At 32.2% G+C, this 13,172-nt stretch overlaps 2 protein-coding genes and 1 long non-coding RNA gene across 3 annotated transcripts; 1 reads left to right on the plus strand and 2 right to left on the minus strand.

Annotated features, from left to right (window-relative positions):
• Positions 1 to 118: 118 nt before the first annotated feature.
• Atg13 (Autophagy-related 13) lies at positions 119 to 2,582 on the minus strand. The gene has a single exon (XM_071887764.1). The coding sequence runs from the start codon at positions 1,790 to 1,792 to the stop codon at positions 470 to 472; it is 1,323 nt and encodes a 440-aa protein (XP_071743865.1). The 5' UTR covers positions 1,793 to 2,582; the 3' UTR covers positions 119 to 469.
• On the minus strand, positions 1,806 to 5,174 carry LOC121116742 (kinesin-like protein KIF3B). Its single transcript, XM_040711034.2, has 3 exons — positions 4,566 to 5,174; positions 2,857 to 4,494; positions 1,806 to 2,596 (listed from the first exon to the last, which is right to left on the minus strand). Exons 1-3 carry the CDS (start codon positions 4,918 to 4,920, stop codon positions 2,334 to 2,336), a joined length of 2,256 nt encoding a protein of 751 aa, XP_040566968.1. The 5' UTR covers positions 4,921 to 5,174; the 3' UTR covers positions 1,806 to 2,333.
• Positions 5,175 to 5,877: 703 nt separating this feature from the next.
• On the plus strand, positions 5,878 to 6,123 carry LOC121116745 (uncharacterized). Its single transcript, XR_005863933.2, has 2 exons — positions 5,878 to 6,018; positions 6,086 to 6,123. It is a non-coding gene; the product is annotated as an uncharacterized lncRNA (long non-coding RNA).
• Positions 6,124 to 13,172: the final 7,049 nt, after the last annotated feature.

Raw genomic sequence — 13,172 nt, forward strand, 5'->3', positions numbered from 1 at the left:
ACATATATCGTAAGATTCAGTCTACCAGTGTCAAAATTATGCTTAAGTAAATGAATTTGTTTTAATGTGTTATATAGAAGTTAACTGGTCATTAGAGTAAAGGAACTACATAATATTATTAGATCTCAAAATTAATAGTATGAACAATATCATACTCTTTTATTTAGCATAAATAATGTAATAAAACTGTACTTATATTTATTATGGTAGTATTATCAAAATTGCAAAGCGGCGTTTTAAATTAATACATATTGTGTTGAATGATCAAAATGTATGTAAATTATATATATACGTGTGCATATAAAAATTAAAGTATAAAAAATTTCCTAGTACATTGACTGGTATTGTCTTTAATTGTTCCATTAAAAAAAAAAGAGGTTGAAGAAAGAAATATTCCAAATAAATCTTGTCCAAACGTTTTAGACAACTTAACATTACGCGTTCAGAACTTCAAAATAGAATACAGTAATTAACTTTCTTGTTCTGATTCACTCGTTAAGCAATCAAGAGCTTTTATCATTTCGTCGTATTTTTCAAGGCTTTTTTCAAAAGTTAATATTTGACCTTCAATGTTATCTAATGGTTTTTCTTCTGGATCCAAACCTAATGCAATATCTGGTCTATCCTTGAAAAATATACCAAATTCGGACTTCGAGGGAACTGCTGTAGCAGGATGACCTTCTAAAATATCACTCTTTGTATCATCAAATACATGATCAAATACCTCGAATACTTGCTCTGGTCGTTTTTTATCACCATATGACGATTTTGGGGAAGGAGGATCTTGTTCAGGGTCAACAGATGATGAAGCCAAAGTTTCATGAGGTTTTACTCCATCTGTTTCTTGTGGAAGAAAGTTGAAAAGAGGATCATTTTCATCCTCTTCAAAATCTTGAAAAGCTTTTGGACTCCTTGCAAAGGCACCACATTTAAATTTTGACCTTTTATAACTTTCATCATTACAATTTTCCTCAGTGTTGCTTGTAGATGTAGGAGGCTGTTGTTGACAATGAGGACTATCTGATGAAAATAAACGAAATGCTTCTTGAGATTCGTCAGAAGTGATTGCTGAAGAATCATCAGAACTCTTGGATTTTTTTGTAGTATTTGTGGCCAAATCAAAATGGTCACTTTTAACAAACATTAGATTTGAAGAAATGGAAGAGGCATTCGATGGTGTTATAGTCATGTTTGTTCTATAATCTACTTTGATTGAGACGGAGCCTACAGGGTTTGAAACTTGTCCTATAAAACAGCTTTGATATCCTTGGCCTAATAATGATGGTGATACAGGGTCTCCAGCATGAATCCGGTAGCATACCACAAATGAATCTGGTCCTTGTCTTCTACTAAACTTGTATGCAGGTGTTACTCTAGAAACACATAATACAGATTTAAGCAATAAACCCAAGTGGTTATAAGCAACATTATTCAATTTGGTATTTCGATTTTCGTTGTTCATGGCAACACACCAAGTCTCTAATATCATAGAGTCACCTTCAGTAGTCTTGAGAGATATTTCGATGGTGTGACTACCAGGACTTTTAACACTATAAACCTTTTTAGACTCTAATGCAATCTCAGGAATGTCTTTTATCGCTAAATTGAACCAAGCACTTGAGGATGAAGGAGACGGCTGACTCAAGCAAGATGCCTTTTCTCCCAAGCGACTTTGAACGATGATTTGTGCGGACTTGAAGAAGAAATGTCTAGCAAATTTTTCATGATCCCGCTGATCTGAAGGAAGCAACGCCGGCGTCGGGCTCGGCGAAGGCGAACACGCCACAGCCATAATTACTCCTTGACTGAAATGAAACAGTGAATAAAAATAAATGTATAATAATTAACTTAATATAATGAAAGTGACATTATTTATTGATTATTTCTATATGACTAGTTTAAATATAGAGTTAAGTAAAATTGTACTTTTTAAGTAAAGTGCAGTAGATTTGTGCTTTTAATAGGACAAAATGACTATAAATAAATTAAAGATCCTAACAGCTAGAAAAATGCATTGAGATTTGATTTTTTAAATACTTTCAACATGATCAGTAACGAATGCAATTATTATAGTAATAAAGAGGTATCCAAATTAAAAATAAGTAGAGTGCTAGGTTTGTAAGTCACAAACAGCACAGTAGAAATAATTGATGAAAATGATATTATATAAAAAAGTATCTTTTTTTAGTGGCTCCAGATCAAAGAAAGTAATTAACTAGAGATCGAAGCAATAGAGAAATAATTAATGCACCAATCATATGATGCATGTATGTGCTTAAGGTAAAGGGATCGTTGTTGACATCATCGTCTTCATTGACTGGAGCCGAAATGTTTCATTTAGGAACGAGTCCTCTTGAGGACGGATAATTTTTAGCAGGATTCATGGAACATCCTGCATTTTTCCCAATGTTATTAGTATTGCCGTTAAATCGTTGTTTAATGCTTCCTCGAACTGAGTGTGTGTTGTTTAATCGACCAACGTCCAGTTCAATGTCTGGTTCAACATTCAACATTGCAGCATCGAGTACAGCTTGCACGCGGGGAGCAACTTGAGGTCCTTCATAATCACGAGTTGTTCGTCGGAAACCATCTAATTCTAAAATATATCGAATGAAAATTGCCAAAATAATAATTAATAATCGTAATGATAAGAAAAATTACATAATTGACTATAACTTTAGTGTATTTGTTTTCCTTATGGGTGTTCTACATTTAAGCATCTGCAATAGTATAAACCATAAGTGGATATTTAAAATTATTTGATTAAAAAAAACAAAAAACGAAATCAATATTTTAATTTCTAATAGTTATCATTTGAGATGCAAATTTGAAGCTTAATTTTTTTTAAATGTATACCTAATCGCATGATGTTTTCTCCCCTATATCTCCACACATTGTTGTTTTCAAATTGGCATTTTCTTGCATACTCAGAGACTGGACGGCGTGACTGATGTGAGGAAACAGGACGTTTAGTAATTACTGAAGAACAAGTGGATGATACAAGGGAAATATTTGAACAATCTGATGTTGTTGAGGAAGAAAGTGTTCCTCCGTTCCCACAAACTAAGAACCATGTATTTTCCTCATCATCAAACTGAGCCCGAGAGAGAATTTTACGCTTTTCGTCTCCAGAAATAAAATTTTCAATCATTAAATGTTTCAGCTTTAACTCTTTTAGTAGTTCTTGTTGATTCTGTTCCAAATCTCGCCTATCTCTATTATATTCTTCAGTCACATCTACTATGTCTTGTTTTAGAGTCTGTAAGCGAAGAAACATCTTTTTTAATTTCCTAGTTTTGGACTCAACCTCATTTTGCAGAGAAGAGTAGGAGTTTTCCAAAACCTCTCCTTGTTCTTCAGTGGCCTCAAGTTCCTGAGCAGTGAGTCGCTCTAGCCTTTTTCGCTCATACAAATCTGTTTTTTGTTGTTCTAATACTCGCTGCTGTTGATTAGTCTTTTCAATCATGTTGCAGCTTCCATCTCCTTTGATCAATTTGCTCTCCATTGCCTTAATTTTATTGACCATTTTTTCCCTTTCAGAAACTTGCTTTTTTAATTCATTCTCTTTATTTTCTAATTTGTGAAGAAGATGTTTTTTTTCTTCAGCTAAAAGTGACGTATCACCCTCAAGAAGCTCTCTTTCAACTGCTAATTTGTTTTGGGCTCCCATAAGTTTATCATCATCCTCACCATGTTCATCTTGAGAGGGAGGAGGGGAAGAGCTAGAGTTATGAACTGTTCTTCTCTTCTTGGCTGAGCCAACATGTTTATGTTTGCCATACAAACGAGATTTGAGTCGTGCGATCTCTTCTTGAAACTCTCTAAGTAGAGCATCTTTTGGATCTTCATTTATTGTAGGTTTGTTTTTAATATTTTTAGCACGATTAGCATACCTAAGTGTGGTTAGAGTTTCATCATAATTATAATCCGCAGGACCAATATTAGCAACCATGACAGTTTTAGCATTTCCTCCTAATGAATCTTGTAACAAGCGTGTCAATTTACTGTCTCTATAAGGTATGTAAGTACTCTGACCATCCACTAACGCAGATATTACATTTCCTAAAGCAGATAGAGATAAATTTATTTTAGTAGCTTCTTTGAGCCGATTGCCCGTGGCTCCCGTTTTGGCTTGTCTCTCAGAACCAGCCAAGTCAACTAAATTCAATTTTCCAACACGTATGTGCTCATTATTGGAACATTCAATGGTAATTAGAAATATAGCATGTGAACGAGAAGAATTTTCATTCATATTTGTTGCACCAATTGTTCGATTCGCCTTTCCAGCATTTAAAACATGTTGAATTTCACTAATTGACTTACAAACAAATGAGCTCAGATCCTTAACATAAACACCAGTATCTGGACGCTCTTTAAGCTCACACTTTGAGGTAGGGTCTTTTGAAAGAAGATCATGGATTTCCTCTTGATATATTTCCAAATAGGAGGCTCGTACAAGAAACTGAGAGTCCACATCCGCGGAATTGATTCGGTCTGAAATACAAAAAAAAATATACATAAAGTCTCTGAGTTTATCATGAGAATAAATGTAAACACCAAAATACCAAAAATATGTGTAAATGCTCTAGGAATAAGACCAGGAGTATCTTCTGTTCCTTCAACTGTCCAGGTCTTTCCTGTTCCAGTTTGCCCATATGCAAAGATCGTTCCATTGAATCCTTTGAGAACAGAGTCCACAAGAGGTCGGAAAGACTCTTCATAAACTTCCTCCTGAGTGGATCCAGAGTCATACACAGAATCAAAACTAAAGGATCTCACAGCCTCACTCGGATTATTAGGAGTTCGTCGTACATCGATTCGGCCCTTGGGAGAATCAACATTGACTACTCTTTTATGTCCATCCGAAACTTCTTTTTGACTTAGAGGTCGGCAACGAACGAGAACACGAACACTCTCCATACTCTGTCTTCAAGGGTCAAGGCACTCGATTCTGCGCTTTCACTACTTGTCTTCTCTAGATCAATAGACAATATTCATTGATTCCATTCATTCACGACGAGCTTGGAGTCCATTAGTGAATCGTTACACATTTCATAAATAATATGACAACTTCTCAAAGCTGCAATAACTGAAGGAGGAGAAGAAAGAAAAGAATCTCACTTTTCTAGCTCAATAATTAAGAAATGGAATCCAGGGAAACACGCAACCTCCTCAAACGAATCCCTTTCTTCCTTCTTTTTTAGCTCAGGTGTAATAATTTAATAAATAATATCATAGTAATTATTTCATTAATATCCTTCTCTTAAATCAAATCAACATCAAAGCTCTTTGAAGATCAAGCTAAATTTTTATTTAGTGTTATACATAGTTAGGCAGGGCTCCCAGGAAAATTTCCTACATTTCAATTCCCTCGGAATTAAAATCACCACAAAAATAAATGTATTTGTTTTTCTATGACGTTAAAAAAAAGGGCTAAAATATTTCAAAAACACCTAGTTCAAGTTCCACATTGTAATTATTAATTTTAGTTTGAATTTTGAATTGAGAGGATCGAGTGAGGAGACTTTTTTCTTCAATATGATTTCTGTTAAGTTCGTTTCTCATCATGCCAAAAATGTTTTATTCCTAATTTTTATTCTGGTTATGAAACTGAATCAACGAATATCTCCATGTCGCCTCATTCTTTCTCTCAGAACGAATACTCTGTTATTCTTAGACAAAGGACCTTCTGAATATTCAAGATTTTTTTCACCCCACTTTTAGTATGGTGACTTCGTCTCCGATATTATTGACAAACGAAGGGAATTTCGAAAATACTAGTTACATGATAATGCCTGAAGGAGAATAAACTTCAAAAAAGTTATTTTCCGCCTTTTGCTATTCACATATTTCGAAATCTCTCTCCGTTCAGAAATGAAAATGTCAAAGAACCACTTCCAAAGCAACTATGTCTGCTAGGACATCAAGTGAAAATGAAGCATAACTCAAGCTTTCATTCATAAGGATTGTGTCATTGATTTCAAAGATTTCTGCACACATTGTCGAAAACGCTTCCAAGTAAAGTTCATTTAAAAATATAACTGAGACTTTCTTACATTTTACTAACTGTTATAATTTTACCTAGTACTAATTGAAATAAAAATCACTGTTAATGTTAAGAAAGATATGTTGTTCGTCCTGTAATATAAGAATTTCGAAGTATGCGCCAATAACTTTTTACTGCTAATACATTTATATACATCATAGAAGAAAAATAATTGCAATGAAATACTTAAATGTAAATTTTGATATGACCAGCTCGTGGATCAAAAGGTTTCCCCTCTACTAGACGAAAGAAAATCATTCCAAGACTACTCGATCAAATTAATAGAATCCAATTTACGTTAATTTTCTATGTTTCTGTAAATATAACTTATCTATAGCCTGGTAGTGAATATGAGAGTAAATACATTATGGAAGAAGAATTATCACACGTTTATTGATTATTATTTACATCTATTAATTATTTTACTCCTTGCAAAATAGTATAAGTATAACTTAACGGGTTGTATTAAAATTAACTTAAAAACTGTCCATTACAAAAATGCTGCTTATATGCAAATTTATATTCTATATATATGTTATAATTTATACAAGCCCTAGTTTTAGGGAATTATTTTTCTTCAGTAATATAACTTATCCCTACGAAAGATTAAATTAGATTTATAGGGCCATAGATATAATAAAACTAGAATGGCACTCCGCAGAGCCCAAACCTCCGCCTATGATCATTTTTTATAATTGAAATATCATTTCTTCTCTATGTTAAAGTAAAAAATATGCGATATTGAACATGATGAATTTAATATCTATTGCATTAATACTTTAATATATGTATTGTATCCCACGATGATATGTCAGCTTTTTATCTCAATTTGTTCAAAAGTGATGACCGAAAATGCATTTTTAACCTTTTGCGTGTCTTTGACGTTTAATTTTGACCTTGAATTTTTTGCTATATGAAGCATCTTTATTAAACCTACATAATGACACCATTTTGAGCTCTTTATCTTAATGTGTTGCAAAATTATTGTCGAATATTTATTTTTAACGCTTTGTGCTACCTTGAACTTTGACCTTGAATTCTCAAAATGTATTGCCCTCTTTCTGTGGGTGTTATACGAATCGTGTTTTGGATAAGTGCACCCGCAAATAGACTTCAACTATCTGGTTCTGTTGCGTCTTGACGAGGGAGAGACGCAAGCTTATTTATAATAGGAGAGATCCAGGATGACCGGGAGAGATGAGAGGAAGAAGGACGTGGAGGAATGATACTACACTAGATCATGTGTGTTCTAATTATACTCTAAATATATTTACATAAGACGACACTATTTATAATACATAAAACTCAGTACTTAAATACATAAAAGAATATACAGGAAGATAAAAACCAGAAAGGACATATTAAATACATAACAGGTTCCACTGTTTTCTTTCGGACATAAACCACGGCGTTATCTCGATAACACAAAAATACACCATGTATTTTGTTGTCAGTTGACGATTCCCTCTTCTCCTGATGCGTCATGGCTGTTTCATGATTTTTTATTTTTCATTAATATACAAAGTAATAAGTTATTCTATATATATGCTCCGTTTTCAAAGGAACAGGAATACAATTTCTTGTTGATACCTCGTCGTTTATATTATATATATATATATATTGGCCATTTTATTATTTATCTGAGGAAATTTTGGCTATTTCTTTATAAAAATAATATTATAACTTATCATAACTACTCTTTTAATCAAATATTACTAAGCAATATTATAATAAAGTATCGAATGAAATACTATGTAGATTTTCATAATATGTAATTAATTTTTTTAATATTGAAGAAATAATATGACAGTGATAGTTTGGGAGTAATAAGAGATATATAGCAGTTGGTATGATTGACTTATTTGGCTAACTACCATATGATTACGGGCCTTTTTTTTTAAGGAAAGGTTGCGTGGTACAAATATCAATTTATATGACAAATTCCTGTTGGTAAACTCATATGACATTTACTCATAAATCATACTTGATGGCCGATGGGTAATTTCGAACATACTAATAAGGTATCTCAATTATAATTTTTTTAACATTATAATTAATCTGAAAATTTACTACAGATAGAAGCTTTCCTTCACCAAAATATAGCTGTAACTTGGTACTATTCAATCAAAATAAAATTATTAAGAAAATGTCTTAGTTCTAATTTATTTTATTAATTGGTATAATATAAAAATTAGGTTACGAATATCAATATACAAGGTGGATATAACAAATCGTAAATAGCATGTGAGTAAATTAAATGCTAACTATAATAATTTTTGCATGAGGCTGTAGATGTTTATTCCTTTCATGGGGACGTAAAACCATTTAGATAAAGACAAATCTGTCACGACAATCTAAGCCTAAGGGAGAAATAGTCTTAAATTTGGTCGAAATACTTGTACTTCGGGAGGAAAAAGTTGAGTATCATATTATACAATGACGCAATAGTAGTGCGTGAGCCCTTAGAATAGAGTTCATCCTAAGGGACGTCTTTTATATAAATAATATATAATTTCCGTTTATATATAAATGTATATTATATTCTGTAATTTTATGCAAGTCAAAATATATTGTTAGTTAATTAGATTAGATCAAACCCATCATAACAGGGAGTGTATTAGTTACTTCTTAGATCCAAGGTTAATAGAAATACAAGGTAACGCGTTTACGACTGATGTTTGACTTCCACCACGGTTTTAATATTGACAATGATGGTTTAACAAAGTAAAGTGCTTAGTACTATATAGACCGGTGTTTTTTCATAAAAAAGTTGTTTAGAAGATGCAAGGGTACCAACGTTTTTTATTCCTTTTTTATATAATCTCTTTCAACCAATCAAATTAGCTCTTTTACAACAATTCCAACAACCCTAGGTATATATAATATGTGTACCAAGTTAGAACATTAAAATCGATCTGTAACTATTGCTTGAGTAACCCAAGCGACCAATAGACAAATAAACAGAGCAATAACATAACCTCCGTTCAACGTCATTGGTGGGAAGTAACTAGGCAATAGAGGCAAAAATTACACTTCTTTCCTTAATATTAATGAAAAAAGGGTTTTCAATGTTGTGAAACTTGGTTGTTGAGGCCCCCCAAAATGGCTGTCAGTCGTCACGTGAAAACACGGAAATATATCATTGTGCATATCATTTTGTAATTAATAATTAAAAGGGTTCAAAGTTAAGAGAAAATATTCAAATTTGGAATTACTCTGCCTATTATTTTTTATTGAATCACTTGACGAATTTTAACACAATTTATTTAAAAAATACCACTTGTTTTGTCATATTAAATTAAATATTTCCAAGGAATTTTGAAAGGAGCCCGTCCATGATCATTGTGTTAGGATGAAAGGAACACATCATAATTCATTAGGCGTTCATAATTATTTTATCACTGTTGTGTATGTAATAAGGATCATAGGATCTTCTTACCTTCTCTCTTCCTTTTCTTATTAGTTATATTATCCAGGGAGTCTCTATAGAATTCCCCTGTATTATCATGTTCATATAATCTGTTCTATGTATGTATATATAGTATATGTATATAAAGTACCTTTTATCTGAGTGATAGAATAAATAACCCGACACCTTTCATATATTATGTAGAGTATGTATCTAAATATAATATTCGTGTTCTTAGTTTTATTCCTCCACGTTCTTTTTCGTTTCTCTTAGTCGTCCTGGATTCCTCTAATTAATTAGTTTGTATTTATCAATCTCGTCAAGACACACCAATCGTTGGTTCCCGTCTAGGGATATCAATTATTATCATTGTAACCTCATTACTGAAGGCAATCGAGTTGAATATTTTAAAGGAATTAAATTAAGTTCATTTAATGATGATAATTATTAAATGTTCTCATATATGTTATGAATTAATACAATAATATATAAATAATTAGTAAGATACTAAAACAGTTAATTATAAGTAGCAAAATGCAAAATTATTTTGAGAATACATGTTTAGGATAGTTTAATTCATTTCGAACATTTTCGAACAATCTAATCGATAACTTTATAATGAGCTATATATTACAGGGCCGTAATTAAAAGTATTCCTGTATCCCTTATAAGTTTTTAATGGAGTAGTACTTATCAGTTATCGGTTTATTCAAGGTGAGGCATCCATAGTTACTCCAAACATGCCAGCAATACAAAAAAACAATAATTACGGTATTCCATTAATAAGTTCATTTTATGCCGGACAGTGTATTCGTTTAACCCAGACAGATATACTTTACAATACCTGTTCTTCCTTCATTTATAGCACTTTTTCGGTGTAAATTGAAAATAAGCAAATTTTTTTATTATGTTGCATAAATAAATTGGTTAGTTATTCAGTGGTTTTGGGCAGGTCCGGTTTTAAATCTTCATTTTTTTTTTTTTTTTTGTATACATGTATGTAAATTATTATATCTATACATAGAGGTCAAATATATTGATTAGTTGCTATAATAACTTATAACTGTCGATGGACCGACCATGATTTACTCCAATGCAACGGTGACATCATCAGAAGCGTCTGCATGCTATTTGATGGATTTTTTTTTTTTTGGGGGAGGGGGGCTTTTACTTTTTCAGAAAGTTGAATAACTTATTTTAGAAGATGCAAAAAACTTTTTTGAAAATATTTTGAGTCAAATTTATTTGGAAGGGATAAAATTTGAATTAATAAGACTTTTTTAATTGATTTTCGAAAAGGATTATTAAATTTAAATATTTATTCAAGCTTTCTCGGTGTTTACATATTTTAGCGATTGTTTCTCAATGTTATATTATGGGGAGGGCGGGCCTTTAATTCCAATTTCGTTTGAGGCCCCTTCCAAAATATGGATAGTCCATCTGAATAAAAAAAATACTAAAAATTGTTATATCAACCAAGACTAACCCCTCTACTTATCCGTTGAAGTTTGGCCCTATTTACTTAAGATATATGAGATGATACTAACCATAGCATTGGCTCTTTCCCCTTGTTTTTAGGTTGGGGGGCTTATTATCATATATATACATAAATTTTTTGCAGTAAAAATCAAAAATCTATATCTAATAACTCCTTGTGTAAGTTTGGAAACGCTGGAACATTTCTGCTCAGTCAAAGTAGTCAAAGAAAGGAAAGGCTCGATAAAGAATCTTAATATACAAGCTAGCTGATTAGATACACCTTCTTACTTATGAAGAAAAGATGCAACATCATCTATATGATACAGAAAAATAGCCTTGACCCTTGATGTTGTTAGATTGAAAAAATAAATAAGAATATATTTACCATCTACCAAGTGTTCTTTCTACTTCAGACCATTGCCTTGTGATAACACAATTGAGCATAATAGTCGGGCAAACATTGCAAAAAAGGTGGCCAGGGTTGTGTTCATTAAACAATTAGCTAATAATTCATCCACATTGAAGTTATGAGCTGTCTGATCTGTTATGACGAATTCAACTTTCTCAAAAATTGATTTGATAAACTTTATCTGTAATACTTTGTGTAGATACTCCATCATATTCAAATAATGATCTGTGCATTGTTGTTTGAGTATAAAATTAATTAATTCTACATAGAAAGATCTTATTATGTGCAGAAAAAGATTTGTTTATTGAATAAAAATAGATTGTAAATACACATATCTTCAAAATTAAATTATGTTGAATGAACATTCATGGACTTGGTAGAAGATCATTTCAAATTTGGATCAAGGAAACAATAAGACACATATATCGGGATTGGATTTGCTACATCATTCCAAAAATACTGCGTCTGGCACGTGCATACTAAAATATATTTAATATACACGTTATGGATACTAAATCAAACATAAATTCATGATAGTATAGATCCCTAGTGCAGGTGGTTAATTTGTTCTAGATTTAAAATTTAAGAAAACACACACACACTCACGGACCATAAAAAGAATGCTATAAATTTTCGAAGACATATTGTACTTTTAAAAGTATTTATAATGTGACTCAGTTGTTGAAACAATGTAATAAATCGTGTATATTTTGGACATGTTAAAAAAAAAAAGAAAATCAACAGGGCAACCCTAGCAATTTGAAGAATACTTTGGAGAAGGTTAACTGTAAAATAATTGTGGTAAAAAGGTTGCAGACAAAAACGTTGGGGTAATATCGTTGTGTACATTATCATTTTGAGACAAACGTTGTGAGTAATATCATTGTGAAGCAATATGATAGTAAGTAATTTCATTGCAAAACAGTAACATCATGTGCAATTTCGTTGCAATTTATATTATATTTGGAAGAAAAAACTACTGAATGATGAAGAAACATCCCAGGATAGAACCCTTCGTACATACAATAATATACCCCGGCCCACAGGTTGTGTAAGTGAAGTGCTGGCGGTGGAGTTTAAACTGACCTGGAGCCCAGCACTTCACCTGTATAACCTGGAGCCAGTGTGCATTTATGGATATTAGAAGAGTTCTATCCTGGGATGTTTCTTCATCATTCAATAGTTTTATCTTCCGAATATAATATCAATTGCAAGGAAATTGCACATGATGGATGTTATTGTTTTGCAATGAAATTACTCACTACCATATTGCCCACAATCATATTGCTTTACGATGATAATACTCACAACGTTTTTGTCTCACAATGATAATGTACACAAGGATATTACCACGCAACGATAATTCCCCAACGTTTTTGACCGCAACCCTTTTAGCAAAATCATTTTACCGGACACCTTTCGAGAAGAGCACCTTATGAGTCATAAAGGGCTGTCATGCAGTTACATTAGACTGATACCTAATAAAGCTCTTCATTATATCCCAGCATTAGATCAGCTACAAGCAGCTGTGACATGGGAGGAGGGGAGGGGGAAGAAGGAAATAAAGAAAGACATTGGCAAGAATTACTTAGGTGTCGATCCTTAATTCTACTCTCCGTCTTCTATACTTATACAAGACATTAGAAGTATTCCATTTCAATATTTTCGTAAGAATCTCGTTTGTTTCCACATTATAGTCTTTCCACCAAGGAATAACTTTCAAATAAGCTATGACGATATGAATTTCATCAACAATCTAAACTTTATTTGAACTCACAATAAGCTTATGATTTTGATAAGAATAAAAACTAAGCTCTTGCTCTAAAAAC

The sequence above is a fragment of the Lepeophtheirus salmonis genome, chromosome 4 (assembly GCF_016086655.4).
Source record: "Lepeophtheirus salmonis chromosome 4, UVic_Lsal_1.4, whole genome shotgun sequence".
NCBI classification, from domain to species: domain Eukaryota; kingdom Metazoa; phylum Arthropoda; class Copepoda; order Siphonostomatoida; family Caligidae; genus Lepeophtheirus; species Lepeophtheirus salmonis.

Excerpts from the sequence above, each read along its gene's own strand:
- Atg13 (XM_071887764.1), bottom strand. The coding sequence starts at position 1,792 with ATGGCTGTGGCGTGTTCGCCTTCGCCGAGCCCGACGCCGGCGTTGCTT.
- LOC121116742 (XM_040711034.2), bottom strand. The coding sequence starts at position 4,920 with ATGGAGAGTGTTCGTGTTCTCGTTCGTTGCCGACCTCTAAGTCAAAAA. Across the intron at positions 4,495-4,565 it reads AGCATTTACACATATTTTTG|ACCGAATCAATTCCGCGGAT; the intron begins GTATTTTGGTGT and ends TTTGTATTTCAG. Across the intron at positions 2,597-2,856 it reads AGAAAACATCATGCGATTAG|AATTAGATGGTTTCCGACGA; the intron begins GTATACATTTAA and ends GATATATTTTAG.